This window comes from Lontra canadensis, unplaced genomic scaffold (genome assembly GCF_010015895.1).
Source record: "Lontra canadensis isolate GAN:19392208 unplaced genomic scaffold, GSC_riverotter_1.0 scaffold22, whole genome shotgun sequence".
Lineage (NCBI taxonomy): Eukaryota > Metazoa > Chordata > Mammalia > Carnivora > Mustelidae > Lontra > Lontra canadensis.
The window spans coordinates 13547111-13566285 of record NW_022631016.1 but is presented as its reverse complement, the minus strand read 5'-3'; the positions used below and the strand labels follow the sequence as shown (position 1 = coordinate 13566285).

The 19175-nt window shown below is 41.5% G+C and overlaps 1 protein-coding gene across 2 annotated transcripts in view; it reads right to left on the bottom strand.

Moving 5' to 3' along the window:
* Positions 1 to 1447: 1447 nt before the first annotated feature.
* Positions 1448 to 19175, bottom strand: part of BASP1 (brain abundant membrane attached signal protein 1) — a 54558-nt gene continuing 36830 nt past the window's right edge. For both annotated transcript variants that reach the window (XM_032861899.1, XM_032861898.1), the window contains exon 2: positions 1448 to 3029. In XM_032861899.1, coding sequence (XP_032717790.1) covers positions 2358 to 3020 — 663 coding nt within the window. In that variant the 5' untranslated portion in view covers positions 3021 to 3029 and the 3' untranslated portion in view covers positions 1448 to 2357. The remainder of the gene's footprint in view (positions 3030 to 19175) is intronic.

The window sequence follows — 19175 nt, the reverse complement described above, 5'->3', positions numbered from 1 at the left end:
AGTCTACTTTGTATCTGCCAGGACACACCGTGAACAACCTGGACATTCCTCTGCCATTTTCCTTACCTAAAACAGGTGCTTGGTGGTTAAGGTGTTTACATATTTCTCGTATGCTGTGCTTTCAAGCATTAAGAATTCAAATTCATTCCACTATAGAAACAAGAACCAGAAGCGCCAAAAGGCGGTAATAGGTATGAATTGACCCCAACACTCATCATATCTGCCCAGGATTCAATTTCACCATTTCTTCTTCCAGCATGACCCACTGGCAACATCTTAGGTGTGGTATACACTACACACCACTCAGGTTAACTGGAGCCAAGTTCTTGAACCCAGAGGAACGGGACCAGGTTCATTTGCATTCACTATATCCCTAATGTCTCTTTGGGAATTAATTCCAGTGTACTGACCCTTCCCCAGTTCTCCAGAAAATTTTCTATGTTAGAGTGTGAAGCTGTATTTATTGCAGATTATCACCCAATCCCACTCCCCAGCAAAATCTGTCATTTATCTGATTCAGTCACGAAAAAACTTTTTAATGTTAGGGTTGAGTTCATTTTTAAGAGCTTTACATCTGAGATGTAGTTTCTAGAATCCAACTGGGAAAGACCCAATGACTACCAGGAGATCCAAGAGACAATTTCTTCTTTTATGTTCCAGATCGATGTGCACACGCAGTAAAAATTATCCAGGTTCTCCATGCTCTTCCCCAACTACAGAATATACAGAATCCGAGCAAGCTCTGGGGGAGAAACCAAGGAATGGAGGTGACGTAACGTCTCTCCATCCTATAAAATTGTCACCAGGAATACACACAAACTACTAAATACTTCCAAAGTGAAAGGAGTCTTTCTTTAGCCATCATAAAGCCTTCCCCTCTTGTAGGTAAAACAGGGAGGCTTGGAGGTTAGTGACTTAGAAGCCATATTAAGTCATTAGTGACAAAACCAGGACAGGACCACCATGAGGTCCAGTTCGATGCTTGTTCTCACAGTGCTGTTCTGCCTCCTCAGAGCCCTTGGGTGCCCTTTCCAGGCTTTGCAGGAATATGATTAAGTAATGGGATAAAGTATCACCATCATCAGTGGTCTCACAATGCACGTACACGGGGTATTTCTACAGGATCTTCTAATTCTCTTTCCAACCTTCAAGATCAACTCCACTTACTGCCTCTTGTTTTATTCAAAATATCTGTTAAGTAAATTAATAACATCCATTTTTAGAGGGTGCCTATCCATAGCCATAGTCAGTTTTCAGTTTGGCCTCTGCAAGGTAGCATACGGACACTGATCCACTGGCTAATTGTTGAAACAGAATGTTCGAGAAAATATGAGCACACTGCTTTCTACCCAAGTACCACCAGAACAGGTCCAACAGAGCATTCTGTTCTCTACTGAGGTGATTATGGAGAAAGGATGGGGTGGTGAAAGAAAACCAATAGTCTTCATTACTTTTTAATTGTTTGACTTTATTACTGTTGCACCATTTATACAATTACATATAATTTCAATGCATCCATTGTACATTTTTTTGTTTTTTTTTTTATTTTTATTTTTTTTCCATTTTCCAATGAGTGGTGTGTTGGTGTCTGTGACACAGAATGGAAGAGAAACCAGAACTGCAATGAACGCAGACTTTTTTTTTTTTTTTTTTTTTTCTCATTTCCACTGACCAATAAACAGAACTACAGGTGCACCCAACCACGGACATGCATTAACTCGTCATGAGAAATCTAGGGAGGCTAAGTAGGATGAGAGAATGTTTGTTACTCCCAAAAATACCTGGGGAGGAAGAATGGAGTATTGGCATCAAGATACACACGTGGACAGGCTAAGTGGGCTGTCTGAAAGTTGGCATTCATCCACAACATTAAAAAAATATCAAAATAAGAAAAGCTGTAAATTAAAAAGAAAACACAGAAAATACTGCTCTCATAAAGATCTGATTGCCTTGGCATAGGCCCCGCGGGCAGAATCAATCGCATCACTCCCAACCCCTTGCAGAAGACAGGAACATTCGGATCTTGGCGGCGGAGGGCGTGTGGCAGCAGTCGGTACGGAAGATGTGTACTTTCAGACATTGATCCTCAAAATCCAGGACTGACTGGGAACGTGGACTGAAGGTATATTAGATATTTCCCCACAAAAATACTATTTGGATTCTCCCCACCCCCTCCCTCCCTTGATGGGACAGCATCCTTTTTAGTTATTTTATTTATTTATTTTTTTTATTTCCTTGGGCAATACATATCATGACTTCCAATTGAAACGAGTTAGTAGAGGAGAGAGAGAGACAGAGAGAGGACACAGAGAGAGAGACAGGCGGTGGAAGCGGGACCGGGCTCAGAGGTGTCCGTGTTACTCTTTGACCGCTACGGTTTGCTCGGCGCTGGCCGCGGGCGCCTCGGCGGCGGCGTCTGCGGGGGCTGCGGGGGCCGGGGCCTTGGCCGGGGCCGTGGAACTGGGCGCTTCCGTGGCTGCGGGGCTCTCCTTGGACGACGGGGCAGCCTCGGTGCTGCTGGGTTTTGAGTCTGAAGCCGGGGCCCCGTCGCTTTTCGTCTCCTGCGCGGCAGGAGCTGCGGGAGCCTCAGTCTTTGTGGGTTCCCCGGCCTCCGGGCCCTTGTCATCCGCCTTGGCCTCCGCGGGCGCCTCGGGCTCCGCAGCCTGGGGGGCGTCGCCGGCCGCGGGCTCGGGCTCGGCCTTCGGGGGCTCGGCCTTGCCCTCGGCCGGCCCCTCCGTCTGCTCGGGCTCCGCCTTCGGGGCGTCTTCCTTGGCGGCCGCCGTGTCTTTGTCGCCTTCCTTGTCTTCGGGCTTGCCGGCCGCCGCGTCCGGGCCGTCCTTGTCGGGCTTCTCCTCCTTGGCCTCCTTCACCTCCGCGGCCTCGGCAGCCGCCTGGGTCTCGTTCTCCTTCGGGCTTCCCTCCTCTTCGGTCCCGGCTCCTTCGGCCTTCTTGTCTTTGTCCTTGGCCTTCTCATCGTTCACGTTGTATCCCTTCTTCTTCTTGCTGAGTTTGCCTCCCATCTTGCGGTTCTGCAACAGCACAACAGGGCACAACACGGAGAGCGGTTACTGCGGGCTCGGGAGGGAGTGTCGTGCCCCCGCCTCCCGCCCCCGGCCGCCCACCCCCCATGGCGATGGCGCGGGGAGAGGGGCCTTCCCCAGGGGACCGCGCCGGGAAGGGGGCGCGGTCAGGCACGGCACCGCGGGAGGCCTCGTCCCGGGGGAGGCCAGGCCGAGAACCGCCAGCACCCCCCAGAGCCCGCATGGGCCTGCAGCTTCACGGGGGGCTTCCCCGCCTGCACAACTGTGAGAGCAACTTCTGAGACGCCTCAAGTCTACCGTAGTTAGTTTCCGAGGCCAGAACGGACCGCGATGCTGCTACGCACGAAAACTGAAGGCGGCCGCTGCTTACCAAGTGAAGAGCTCAGCAAGCTACCGAAGGGGACACTTCAAAAATGGAGACCAGGGTAAGGTGGTGGTACCTGTCTTTTGCCACGATCCAAAATTCTTAAAAAGTGCATCGTAAGAAGTAAAGAGCGCGATTGCAGCGTGTCTAGCTGCAGCAAGTGAAGACGTAATAAACGCAGATCAAAGAATGCGTCATTAAATACTAAGCTTGTCCATGGTAAGGGGAAGTGGAGCGGTGTGTGTCTGTTAGGTGCTTTCTGATGGGCAGCTCAGACACGAAGCATGGGGCACTTATGTCAAAATGGCAGAAGCAGCCATTTTAGACCTACGGCAGAGCTGGAAGAAGCCTTCACAATCTTAAAGTACTTTCCCGAGAAATGGCACAGCTGTCACCAATTTCTAGAAAATAGTCTCAAACTACAAACTCCTCTGAAACGCCGTTATTCATATACCTGCTCATATAAGCACACATATCTTCAAAGACCAAAGGCAAGTAGTGTTTGGCCTATCTCCTTAGTATAGCAGGACCAGTTAAAAGAAAACTATCCCCCAAAACACAAAAAGCCTAGATAGTGTCTCTAGCTACATTTAGTTGGTTAGTTGTGTCAGACTTGTATTCATTGCTTTTTTAGATGTTTTTGGCTTAAAAGATACTCTATAGCAATATAAAAATGTCCCTCATGGTCAATTACCTGATTAGAATTCAAACTAATAAAATGGTCATTAACCATCATTTATCAGTGGGAACCCCCAGGAACTATTGCTCTTCAGAGGAAAATCTGCTGCTTCTCCTTGATGAAGCATGGAAGAGATCCAATGCCAAGATTCTTTAGTCCCCACCATTAAGAAAAGACCAGGAGAGAGAGAGCCTTGCCCTGGGGCCCAGTGGAGTACAAGTGACAGTTGACCTGGTTCTGTCCTAGGTGAAGGAGGACTCTGGGTTGAGTTATGAAGTTCTTATTGACCAGTAACCTTTTTTTTTTTTTTTAAAGTCATCCATTTAGAACAGAAAATTTTATTCTTTACACTTCTTGGAACCATGCATGATTCATGAGAGTGAAATAATCTACATTTATCTTATTTTTAAATAAGCTGGGTGTTAGGTAGGAGAGCACTATTCTTCAGTCAAAATTTGTCTCAATCTGCTAATTTCCACCCCATATGTGAATTTCCTGTCTGGAATGCCTTTAACGTTGGAGGAAGAAAAAAGCAGTAAGCAGAAAGATGACCAAAATAATGTTCTAAGTCTGAAGGAAGGCCTTTATTATGTTCTGAAAGAATTTCTCTTATATCTCTTAAAAAAAAAAAAAAAAGAGGAATGGTTTTTGGTCATAACCCACTTCAGATACCCAATGGGTTCTATTTGACTTAATTTTGAGTTATTTTTCCCTTGGAAGTGGGGGCAAATACATATGGTAAAATACAATTAAATATACTTTAATCTCATAAGCAATCACAAAGCAAAAATGAAAATACAAAGAAATAAATTGGACCAGTGTTTTAAATAGTTTACAACTCAGTTAATTACCAGTGTGCACGAATGTCAAAAGTAATTTCAGCTCTGACATTTTGAGATATATTCTGGTACATTAGGTTAGAGCTAAGAAACAAGAAAACCTGACAGCTCTGCTCTTTGTATATATTCTCCCATTCTGTAGTAGAAACCCATACACCAACTTACAAATTACAGAAGACAAAGTGTAAATGTGGTGTACATTCTGTACATAACAGGAGTGCCTCTTTCTGACACACACAGCAAAAAATTCTATACGGCCATCCCCAGAGGCTTAAAGTCATGTTGGTTTACAAACCTAAAACCTATGTTACTAAAACTGGTTTTCGGAAACACAGTCAGGGACACTTTCTATCCTTTAGGCCCAGCTGCGATTCATTTCTGGGTTGGAAATGAATATATATCATAAAGTTGTAAATAAAGTCTCTATCCTTATTTGTTTTTCAAACACAAAGTTAATAAACACCCTGCTCTTTGCTAATTTTCTTCTGTAAGTTGCAGTGGGGTATCAGAGGCAGGCTTATAGAATCCACGAGAACCCTGGAAAAGCAAGGTAGTCCGGTTTTTCCCAAGATAATATGGGCGAAAACCTTGCCTATATGCAGGAGTAAATTAAAATTACAATTTAACATCTATTAATGGTTTTCTGAGTGTCAAGCACAATCCTAATCCTGAACACATTTCTAAATTATTTTATTTAATCTTCTCTACAGTACCATAAGGTAGTACATTTACCATTAGCATGCTCATTTTACCCATATGGAAATTCTAACTAGCGGAGTTCATGGGGCAGTATCATTAAGGAAAAGGTCAAATCCAACAGAATTAAGGTGAGAAGGCATCATCCAGGAGGTCAAAGGCAACATCATGAACAAGCCGGTAACAGGATAGAGCTCATCTCAGAAATGTTACCCACCCTGGGTCACAAGGTTGGTGCACACAGATGTGGGGTGACTCAGAACTCAAGACATCGCCAAGTGAATGATGGACACAGAACTTTAGGTACTCTCTGCCCCTAACCTTGTTATCGCCCCATTTGTCAGTGGAGCTTTGTATCAGTATCCGTAAGAAATAAGGAGAGCAATGGGCACAGATTTTAACCATTTCTCTCATATCTATTACTTCTAATTTTGAAGGAAATTAGCTGGTATAGAAAGTTTTAAGTTCAAACATCTAAGTTAAAAAAAAAAAAAAGGCAGTTAAAAAACAAAACCTCAGCAACAAATAACCCACCTTGGAAGTCACTTAAACCTCAATCTGAGCTACAGTGAAGGCTGAGACTACCTTTTGCATTTCTCCACATCTGGGACACTCACTAGCCATTAAAACACGACCCACGCTGATGGACTGAACTAAGCTCCATGTGTTGATGATATAATAACCCAACACTTAAGTTGATCTCGTAGTTAAAGCATGTCAAAAGAAAGCAAAAGCAAACTCCAGAGCTGTCCTTTAAAATTACAAGGTAATTTGATGCCACAAGGACCAAAACTATAGACTTAGGTCTTCATGTTGGCATAGAAAATAACTTAACAGTCAACAACAACAGAGAGAGAACTTCTCTGTGTGTAATCTGGAAAATTCTGGACAAGAATTATTTCATGGAGTATGTGCATGTTGCCTCATGGGTGACTCCTATAACGTGTTGCTATGAATCCCATCTCCCCAGTGTACCTGCCCTGAATCTTTGGGCAAGTCTACTTAAACTCTGTCCTCTCACTTCCTGTACAGCACAAAATGTCAACCTTACAAGAATTTAACATGAGGCATCAGGACAATGTTTGCCATTTCATGGGCCTGCAATGTATGTTAATTCCTTTCCCCATCATTTAATTTTGCAATTCTTAGGTAGTTCTATCCTCGTAAATCCCAAGAGAAGGTAGAACATTGGGCTGAGAACACACAAGCTCTATGATCAGGTCTGAGAAGCGCTGTAATTAAAAGAATATTTAAAAATATTTTTAAGTGTCATCATGAAGATTTTTTCTATGTGTATCCCAAGCTTGCTCCTGCTGACGGAGTGCACGTGGAAAGGAAGCTGGTGCATTTATATGCTGTCACCATGCTGCCTATAGACTAGCCAGCAAATCTCCATCCTCCAAATTTGAGCTCATACTAGAGCGACCACAGAAGAAATATTTCATCTTCCCACTACCTCTTCATTTGTTCCAGAAAAACAAGGGAAAATCCATTTCAGTCATGAGGATGAAGATAGAACCCAAATTCTGCCGTTGAAACTCATTTACTGCCTATTAAATATGCACAAGGCAACAAGCCTGACCCACATCTTAGCAAAAACTGAGCAAGGGAACACCATCAAATGCCTCCCCCTCCCCTTTTTTCCTACTTTCTGCAGAGGAATTTTTTCTTTTATAAAGTACCAATACTTTAATATTTTGAAGGTCCTAACTTAGGTCCCACAGCTGTCCTGTACTTATTCCCCCACTCTTAGAAAACCAGACCTTTTTCTAGTTAATTAATTCCATTAGGATATAAACAAATATTCAGAGAAACTGAAGTCCTGCTTTTTGGTGAAGGGAGGAGAGAAAGGGTCACTCTGGCATTGTGCACTTATCAAAGAAACCTGGCATAGGAAGTGGGAGGCCAGAAGGGAGGCCATAAAAGAGTAGAGGAGGGACCAATGGTGCTGAATTCTCTAAGGGTTCTCCTGGGTCGGGGAACTCAGAGCCCGTATCCACACCCACCACCTCCCGACACTGACCTCACAGCCCTGTTGTTAGCTTACACTATACACTCATTTCTTTTCTTTTCTTTTTTTGGGCGGGGGCGGGGGGTGGTGGTGGTGGTAAGGATTTTACTTATTTATTTGACTGAGACACAGTGAGAGAGCGAACACAAGCAGGGGGAGGGGGAGAGGGAGAAGCAGACTTCACACTGAGCAGGGAGCCTCTGATGCTAGGCTTAATCCCAGGACCCTCGGATCATGACCTGAGCAGAAGGCAGATGCTTAATGAATGAGCCATCCAGGCGCCCCTACACACTCATTTCTGACACAACTTGCCTTTGTTTATTGGCAGCTAATGACTTTTCCTAATAATAAAGGACAGTGTGTATTCAGGAACTTTCATGAAAATTCCAAAGGTGTGTTTCTCTAACATCTTCAGGTGAAGGAAGACACACAAAAAACCAACTCCCTAGTTAGGTAGACAAGGTAAGGTGATAGGTTTTGGCCTCAGAAATAAGTACCTAAAGTTAAATAACAAAATGGACTAAAAATCGGGTTTTAATTCTTTCTCAAAGCAAATATTCTGTTGAGCCTTAAAGCTGACAAGCACTTTTTTTTGTTTAAGGTTTTATTTATCTGAGAGAGCAAGCAAGTGAGAGAGCGAGAGCATGAGCAAGGGGGAGAGGGAGAAGCAAGAGAGAGAGGGCTAGATTCCAGGACCTTAGGATCATGACCTAAGCAGAAGACAGACGCTTAACCAACTGAGCCACCCAGGAGCCCCAAGTATCTTTTTTCTTGTAAAACAAAATCCTGTTTTCAAGCTAATGTGCAACTATTAAGTTGGGTACCATATTTTCTTTTCACATTATATATATATAATGGGATCCTATACATCACTACTATAGCAAACCTAAAAAAATGAATGACTCTTGAGCACTTAAATTTAACATGAAAAATTTCTTTGGGGGATTAAGGCCAAGAAATCATCTGAAAGGTTATGCTGTAATCAACATACTCTGATAGAGATGATTTCCCCTACAGAGTTCTTTAATTCTTTTTTACTTTCGCTCTAGGAAGCCTGTCAAGGAACATGGAAGATGTTCCTTAGCCACTGAAAATCATCTAAATCATATTTATTTTGTAGACACAACCGCCAGGATACATGGAGGTTGGAATCACCTCTGTACAAGCTGAATTCAATCCAGAATTCATTAAACAACAATTCTTGCAATGTGTGATCTAATGTGATCAGCTCATCCAAAACTTTCCTGATACGCACTTAGAATTTTCTTACCTTAAAACAAACCAATCTATGTTCAGTATAGCCTCTCAATTAAAATTTAGTCTCTCATTTTGAGAAAATAAAGGCAGAAAGGCAAAGGACAAATGTCATTTAGAAAAAAATTAAATACATTATGAATCTTTTAAGATGTGTCAAAAACAAACCACCTAGCACTCAATATGAAGTTTGCTAAAAATGGCAAGTATGCTGAGTGCTAGTCCCAGCTGTAAGTAATTTGTTTAAGACTCTAACAAATCACCTTCCCCTCTGGGTCTCAAATTTCCTACTCAGTAAAATGAAGATATTTAAAGTTCATTCTTGGGGGTGGGGGATGTTATGTGTGTGTGTGTGCGTGTGTATTTTATGAATGCTTGTGACACTAACAAAATACTAGTGTGTGTGAAAAATGCGTTATGATCAATATTCTGAATGTTTGTATCCTCCCCAAATTCGTTAAGTTGAAAACTAATGCCCAAGGTGATGATACTAGGAGGTGGGACCTTTGGGAGGTGCTCAAGTCATGAGGGTGGAACCTTCATGAATGGGAGTGGTGCCCTTTTTTATAAGAAACCCCACAGATCTCCCTAGCCCCTTCCATAATGGTAAGGACACAACAAGAAGTTGGCATTTTCCAACTCAGAAAAGGGTCTTCGCCAGAATCTGACCATGCTACTTCCTGATATTAGACTCCCCACTCCCAGAACTATAAGAAATATATGAGAAATAAATTTCTGTTGTTTAGAAGCCACCAGTCTATGGTACTCTCTTAGAGCAGCGGGAACATCCTAAGACAATAAAGTTCGAATGCCCGCTAATTATTACCATAAAAAATTACACCATCTTGCACCCTGAAGATTAAATCAACAATCAGCTGGCTTACTGCTATAACTGATTTCCTTGTACATATCTATATGATAAATACACAGTAATTTCAACATATGTGACGCCTGTTAAAAATTAGAAATAAAATTTTATTTTTATAAATCCAAATATTTATCAAAAAAGTATTTTCTGATGTCTTCAATTCCATTATTTTAAAGATTCATTTCTTTTGGAAAGAGAGAGAACAGGGGGAGGGATAGAGAAAGAATCGCCAGTGGACTCCCTCTTGGGCGAGGAGCCCATTTTAGGGGTTAAGCCCACAATATTGAGGTCATGACCTGAGCCAAAATCAAGAGGTGGAGGCTTAACTGAGTGAGCCACCCAGGTGCCCCTTCGATTACATTAGGAAATGTTTTCAGAACGTTTCACCTCTTAAGTATTGAGTGGGAATGGAACTTAACACTGAAAACATGTCAGATAAAGACATAACTGTCAGAAAAATAATGTTTCTTTGGCTTTGCTCATGCAGAACTATTTTGTAGTGTTTTATTTACAGAAGATACTCTGTTGTTCCCCTTGACCTACTTTTGACGGGTCATCTACCAACCACTGGTGGTCCTGCTTGGCAAGATTTGCCCTATGCCACACTCTAAGAAGGAGCATTTTCTAAAAATTATCAAATGCTAGCCATCTTCCCTTTTATGCAATGCTAAAGATAATTGAAAACTAGCTTTTCAACAGAATTTAAGTCAGTCTACAGAGGATCCATCACAAGTTCCTCAAACTAACACAACATTCAGTCAAGTGTTGTGTAGAAATATTGAGAAAAACCATGTTGGAAGAGTTCTTGGGTCCAATTTGCTAGAACAGTACGTAACCCTCAGAAAAAAGGTCAGTGACTTAAATAGGAAGACAGTGACATAAAATGATTACCAAGCCTGAGAAGCCAAATTAGAACAATTTCCTAATCCCATCCTGTATCATGTGAAAACCATTCAAATATATAAATCCAGGGGCATGTGGCTGACTCAGTCAGTAGAGCTTGTGCCTTTTGATCTCAGAGTCATGAGTTCAAGTCCCATGATGGGTACAGAGCTTACTTAAATATATCACATATATATAAATTCAGCAGTATCTAAGTCTAATTAAAGAACCTGTTTCCTGTATATAAAAAGCATTTATAGGGTTCCTGGGTGGTGCAGTTGGTTAAGGGTCACACTCTTGGTTTCGGCTCAGGTCATGATCTCAGGATGATAAAATGGCGCCCCAGGGTGATAAGATGGCCCTCCATGCTCAGTGCAGAGTCTATTTAAGACTCTCTGCCCCTTTCCCTGCTCTCGCTCTCATTTTGAAATAAATAAGTATTTTTTAAAATGTTTTTGTAAAACATAAAATTATTTTCTTGCCATCATCCCCATGGCTTCATCCAGAATAAGCCAATACCAACAGTGTTTGCAAATCCTTCAGGAACACTGCTCAGTGTAAATGGAGGACTTGCCTTCCTTCTAAAGCAAGATTATACTGTTTCATAGGACACTAACACTAAGCGCTTAGTCATGTGTGGCCTCCTGACAAAATCTATTTTGTCTGCCAGAAACCAGTTTTCACCCACTTGCTACGGGTGAGAAAAATGATCTAAGCAGTGATTAGATTCACTTCTTCTTCAGTAAGTGCTAAAATTCTCAAGCTCCTAACCACAAACACCTTCATACCCAAGAGCTGGCAAGAGGTATTTAAAATATACAGGACAATTCTGCTTAAACCTAGGCTGATCTCATGGGGGGTGGGGGGAGCTACCTTGAATTTTATGGAAAAACGTAGGTTTAATTCTTGAGACAGAATAAATATTAAGATTGTCCAGTACTAAAAAAAAAAAAGGTCTACATTTTGCCAGAGTTGAAGGTTTTCTCTGAAGACTCCTTCTCTTTTCCTTTGAGAAATCGAAGAGCTTAACACATAAGCACTACCGTCACCAATCAATTATACCACTTACTTTGGGTAGAACCATTTTTGTTGGTTTTATCTTTAGTTGGGCACAGAAATATGGAACATTTCTTCCAAGGGAAAAAAAAATTCAATTTGTTTGTGAAGGTCCAGATCTTTTCCAGATTCTCTTACAAGTTCGTAACTTCATTAAACAGTTTTATCTATGACATCTCTCATGAATAGCTTCCCCCCCACCACTCAGGGGATAATTCATTTCTACATTTATTGTCATGGAAAAGTCACACAAGACAAAACCAGGACATACCACCATTTTTACAAAGCTACCAGAAAGCAATATTTTAGAAGATTTTTTTTTTTTTTTTTTTGAGTCTGTAAGTCGGGAAAGAGTTCAGACCAGGTATAGATAGTAAATGCCAACTCTGCTTTGGGAATATCAGCATGAGGTCATGGTGATTTTAAACACAGTAAGGGCCAAGGTTCATTATCTTCAGATGAAAGAGAGAGCAAGAGCAACAGCGAAATGAGACAGGCAAGACAGAACATTTTTCATTTTGAATAAAGTCTCTCTCCAGCTTCCATATAATGTTTTTTCTGAAAATCTACTCCTCCACCAGATCCAATCTCTTTCTGCATTTTTAACTTACGGAAACTAAAGCCAAATGTTCTGTCCTGCAAGCTTCCCTAGCAGGACACCTCCAGGGCACCTAAGAATGAGAACACCCAGCTGTACAGGATTTATACCTTGACTCTATTATGCATGGAAGCTAAAGCAAAGGCATTCTAAATCAGGAAGCCCCTTAAAATAGCTCCTCTGTTCTCTGGTGCTCAGAAAGGAGCGCAATCTGGCAGACACCAGTTGCTGTGGTGAGCGGAGCCCCTGATGTGACTTAGTGTTCAACAGCTTCCATAGACAGAAGACAGCTCTCCCTCTACCAGAATTGAGGTTCCCAAATCCTATATGGCTGCTACCAAGGAAAAACACATGGCTTCATCCCAACCATCTTCCATTTCAGTCAAAAAAAACTGCCTGTTTTAAAACAAAGGAAGGCACAGCCCTCCTTACCTGGAGAGCATCTATCACTATTTTAACCCCGATGGAGCTGAGCTGTTCCTATGGCTTCCCAGTGAAATGTTGGGTTTCTGGGAGCTATCATTTATGCTTTCCTGTCTTTAGTCCCTGAAATTAAACACTTCCTGAATAGTCTGGTTGGGTGCAGGTGAAAGAGAAAAAGAGAAATGTTAGATCAAAAAGGAGTTCTAAGCAGACGAAACCATAGTATTGTCAGGGCTGACTTTGACATTTCAGTCCTTTGAGGCAAGTCTAAGTAACATGCCCACCAGCCACCCCAGGAAAGTCCCTCCGGACACCTGGGTCATCCTAATAGTTTGCTTTTTTATTTTTTCCAGAACATTCTTCTCAACCCCACAGTCCCACTGCCATCAGAACAGACTTCAGTGATAAGAAATAGGCTGCGTGTTTTTAGGGTAGCTGTGTTACCCGATGAATTCCTCTCTCCCAAGCTTTGCTTTCTTCCTCTACATAGTGAGGGACACTTCATCTCTATTTTGCTGTATTTTTTTTTTATTTTGAATTGAAAAACATTTTTTTTTTATGCCTCACAGTTCCCAGATGCTTTTTTTCATTGTAGTTGATAGCTGGAATACAACGGTACATTAGTTTCTGGTGTACAACATAGTGATTTGACAAGTCTACACATTAGCTGTGCTCATCCCTTGTGTAGCTGCCATCTGCCGCCACGCAACACGATTAACAATACCACCGACTATATTCCAAATGCTATACTTTTCATCCCCAAGACTCACCCATCCAGTAACTGGAAGCCTGTATCCCCCGCACCCCTTCACCCATTTTTGCTCATTTCCCACCATGTCCAAACAGCTTTCAAGAATCCGTCTGCACCTTGGTGGCAAGCAAAATTATTGGTAGTTAACTGTTAATATTTATCTTAGCCCACTTACTGAATTTTAGATGTTTTAATATGCAGAGAGTCACCACTTGTGATCTTTGAATCTTTATTTCAGTAGCACAGTGTTGGTTATATCCATTAGTGTTGCGCAAGTCTTTGGAACAAAAATGCAAGCCCCGATTATACCACTGTCCCTCTTCAGAAAATGCAACCTTGCATGATGACACAGTTTCCATGCATTAACCACATCAAAACCACAGGGGCCTACATGCACTGTATTCTTTCTACGATTACTACATACTCCACGATATCACTCAATTCCATGTCTTATTAGCATTATTTTCACACTTTTGTTGCTCTGCCAGTGAACACCACCATAATTCTAGGACAATGAAAATAACTGGTATACTTAACTGGTATAGAGAACCAAATAAAAAAATACGGCCGATACAAATTTTCTCCCATATGACCCCGAAGTTACGATATTCACAACTTCACACGCTATCCTATTTATGTCTTCCTTCTCTAATACCTAGGCACCTCCTATGTAGGACAGTTTGAATCACACAAAGGTCCCATCCACTGCCAAGTCTTGATTTGAAAATGCCAAGTCTGGATTAACTTACCATTTCCCCTAGAACCAAGGGAAAAGGATTTCGAAGGAAGATTGCAAACAGATTACAATGAAGACGGCTCCATCGATAGAGCAGAACTCCACGAATACGGCACAGTAGGTCAGAAACAGCACTGGCATTGCTGGTTTGACTGCTGCTTCAGGACGGGACCAGTACAAACCCGTCTTTTTTAAATTTTGTTTCCATTTTACAATCAGAAGAAAATGTATCTGCTTCACAAGGATGCTGAGAAAGGATCGATGTTTCCTGACAAGGTAAATGTATGGCCAGAGCATATGGTAAACTGTATCCTTGAATAAGCAATTGTGAATTAAGGGCTGCAAAGCTTCAACAGGTGGATGAACAAAGCAATCCAGGATTGATTTTTCTTAAAGGAACCGATAAAGTCAGAGCTGACTTGTGAATTTCATTTGCAAATGAACTCTTCACGAGGCCAACTGGGTTTATAATGACTCCAGACACACAAAAAAAATCCAAATTATTGGCCAAATCCAGCTGAAGCAAACGTTAGGATTAGAGGAAGGCAGCAGGTGGGAAATGGCCTTTTAAGAAAGAATTTACAAAGAACGAAGAAACATAACAAACTCAAAAGCTTTATTCAGTAAGAAGAGAGGAATGAGAGCATTTATTTGGTTATGTCCAACAATTTCGAGTATCAGCAAATTGACTATTCATTTTCTTTGAAATAGTCACAACTTTTATTCTAAAAGAGAAAACCTGAAATAAAGACCCTATAGCCTATGTGTGTCTTTGGTATTCCTACCAGAGTACACTTGGTCACAGCTGATTTGCTGTGAGGCTTTATCAATGCCTGGTGATAATATCCACTGTTGAAATTATTGTTCTTGGTGTCTGGTTCAGTCAAAGCCTCTATTCAGCAACTTGTAACATCACCACCACGGAGGTGATGGGAATGTCCTTTGGGGACAGGGAACCGTAAGAATTGTCAACATATGTCCAAGTTTCTACAACATTTAAGATGATTTATTCCCGCCATAATAGAAAGCACTGAAAAGTGTTATTATAAAAATGTGCAAGAAATATTTGGAAAAAAGGACAGACACAATCATACTTTTACAACCCAATTTTCCCACCGAAGAGTTGATTAAGAAGAGTTGGACCTACAAAACCAGAAAGGTGTCAGCTACAAAAGAAAATGAACCACAAGTGACTTCTCCATTATTCTCCTTCATGAAGTACAGACTAGAAGCATCCTCAAGTTATCTTTGGAAATCTCGCACCAAAAACCCAACAGACAGGGGCAGCTGGCTGGCTCAGTAGGTGGAGCATGCAACTTTTGATTTCAGGTTTGTGAGTTCTAGCCCCACGTTGGGTGCAGAGATTGCTTAAAAAGAAAATCTTAAAAAATAAAAAAAAATCCACCATGCAGAGTGGCCTCAAAAACTTCAGATGTTCAGAAATTATTCTAGAAAAATAGACTTGACTTTAATGGAAAAAATAAGTTTTTTGAAGTATAAACAAGTATAAGAAGCCATGCACAGGGACAAGTCAACAAAATGCCTCCTCTAGCCTTGCAGGAGAGAGAAGACATACAGAGACAATTAAAATGAGAGGATGTGAAGTGTTTTAAGAGAGTGAAAAACAAGAGTTTTCCCCCAAAAGATAGTCTTTCATCCCAGTCAGGGCATCAGGAATATTTTATAGAGAAAAAGGGGTCTGAGATGGTAGAAATACGGAAAGTACTTACACACACAGTACTTACTCTACCAAGAACTCTTACTATTTAATTTCTATGTATATGAACTCATTATAGCTGCCTCATCAATCCTAGGAGGAAGGAATTATTACTACCTCCACTTTACCCTGAGGAAATGAAGGCAGGGTGCAGGTGAACAGCTCACCTGGGACCATTATGTAATTACCCGCCTGGACATGGGTATTGAACCCAAGCAGACTGCCTCACCTGAAGTGTCAGCCACCACGACAAATGGCCTTGAAAGATGGCTATGCTATCTGTAGATGAAGATGGCAACGCAGAAAGTATGTATGTGAAAACCAGGAAGGTCCACCTGAGATTTTTAAGAAAACCCTCTGGAGATTTAGGAGATGGGGAGGATGTATCTACCTGAGGGTTGGGGGGGGTGGGGGTGGAATATAAAACTATAAAGGTCTAACAGAATGTTGGTATTTAGGTGAGAAAGTAGAACATGAGCTCTTAAAAGTAGCTGGCAAAGGAGGAAAAGTCTACGGCTCAGAAAGCAAAGGGACAGAGGACTTTAAGAAGCAGCCTGGAGGTTTTCTGTGCCGCTGCTAAAAGGTTAAGAGAGATAAGGACAGAAATTGTGCAATTTGATCAGGTGACAACTTGTGAGCTGCTAACTCTGGAGTGACCCAGGTAGAGGGGTGAGGACAAATGTCTCTGAGGAAGGGCTCAGAGAGTGTAGGAGGAGCCACAGACCATCCACAATGGTCAACATGAAAGAGTGCTGCTCAAGGAAGGAAGAAGTCAAGAATTTGCAATTTTGTCAAGATGGAGTTTACAAGGACTGGGAAGAACTGCAAATACCTAAGGGGAGATGGGAAAAGAAAAAGAATAAACAAAGAAGCTCAAGTAGCAACAAGGAGGAGAAATCACTGATAGTTCAAGGTTCTGGAAGAGTCAGAAAGTTAGTCAAAAAAACCAAGTTTATTTACTAGACAGATGGGAAGGAAGAGAAAGAGGAGTGAGGGCAAATCCAAGCCCAACAGTGCACCCAGACTCTGCATCCATATCACTTTCTTTCAAGTGAATACGGTCAGTGTGATTTATTCCAGAAAAAAGATTCGCTAAGATCTCAGTAAGATCTCTCTACAGTAAATGTTAAATCATGAGCATCTGAAATACAGTTATCTTTCTAGCATTTCAGGTCTGTATTTGTCTAGTCATTTATCTTATCACTTAGCTTCTTTCATTTAACAACATTTAGGATTTCTCAAGTGCAAGGAGGAAAAGGACAGACATTTCATCAACTAAAATGCTAAAGGACAAACACAGTGACCTCTAAATCTGGGGAGGTCTTACTGCGAAATGATTTGATGGGCAAAAGTCAAGCAGCGACGCTTGCTGCATTATAAAAGGGCATGGGATAAGGGAATGCACATTTGGGTCTCTAGACACTGATTCTCCATGGAGATGTAAAAAGGACATCAATTCTTCAGAACCACCTCGCCACACTTAGTTTTCCTGATCACGCAATCTGGTCTTGGGTCTTTAATGAGCCATCCGTCTGTGGTATTTACCAGTAACATCCCTGCTTACCTCATTTCTATTCTGTTGTACTGCGTAGGGAGTTTTACCAGTAGAACAGAACCAGCCTTACTTCAAGCACTGACCTCAAAGGCTGTCTTTAAATTTATTCAACATATATCTGAAAACCCCAGAACAAAGACTTTGTGTTAAGGTTAATTCACGATGGATGCCCGATAAGTATTGCCTACTTACTACACACCGAAACATGCAATTTTCAAATTACAAACTTATAAAAGGAAAGAACCATGAGTATAAATTCAGTTCTATAAACTCAGCTTTCACTTAGCTGTGGATGTAAGTACGCTGAATCGTAACTGAAATGTCCGTTCCATTAAATGAGACACGGCCACGTTCCAGACATCATCCATGATGGCCAATTCTATGGCGCTAGCACTCATCTCATCATCAAGGAGAATACACAAATCACTGCAAAAACATTGGCCAGATTATCTTTGAAGCTGCTATATGCATACTGGAGAAACCATTTTTTCAGATTCAAAGTATACCTCCTATTGATTCTACAAAGCTTAACCATAAAACCAAACTGATGATGGCTCTATAAATATAACCAATGACGGTTAAGATTGTCTTTGAATATAGCGTTGACCAAATGCAGACCTTAGGAGGGCTTTCTTCCTCCCGTTTAAAACATCCTGCCACTTGCAGCAGACACTATCAGAAAACATGCATTATTCATTCTCGTCAATAGTTAAATACCTTCCTGGTCTGCTGCACATTTGTATCATTATTTATGTGCACTTAACGAGCAGTCCTTTCAAAAGCCCTATTTCCAGCATGCTAACGCTGGACTTTATAGGAATCACCTGTTCTTTCGATCAATAAAGCTGGTAAGTGAACCCACAACCAACTCAGGAAATGCAAACTAAGATCAATCCTGGGCCACTCCTCCCATCCACAGACCTGGGAAACTAATATGTCCTATCGCTGCAACTAATTTAAGACTCTCAAGAGAGAATTAAATAAAGCGCAGGGAGAAAAAAAACAAACAAAAAACCCTTCCAGAAGTTGAGATATTTTCGCAGCCTACTGGTGAACTAGACAAGACCATCCTGGGCTTGGAGCCATTAGAGACTCACTCAATGGAGTCTGCCGGACAAAGACTGACTGGTAGCCAAGGGTGGGAGGAGGTGCACCCACTCAGGGAGTAACCGCAGTTCTATTTCCAGGATTTTCTATCTCCAGTCATAAAGGGCTGGTTCACACTTTTTATGGCCACTTAAAATGGCCACATTTTGACATTTTAATGTATCTTTTGGTTCTGGCACCAATAGTGAATGTAGTATTTCTAATTCTGAAGCGATTTCATATTTTAATCATTTTCAAGGAAAACCATTCTAAAATATTATATACATGTCCTTGATTTTTCAACAAAGGATTCGCTTTTTGTCTTGATGTTAGGCTTTAGCATAAGACAAATCAGGGTTTAGTAAACCTTTGGTGAATTAAGAACGTACATATTAATGCACAAATGAACGGGATTCTCTGGGTTTCTTTTCAAGAGGCTACTGCAATGCTGAGTTAATTTATTTTTAAGATTTGATTTATTTGTGAGAGAGAGAGAGAAAGAGAAAGCATGCACAAGGAGAGGGAGAAGCAGGCTCCCCTAGGCAGGAGCCTGATGGAGGACTCGATCCCAGAATCCTGGGATCATGAATTGAGGCAAAGGCTGATGCTTAACCAACTA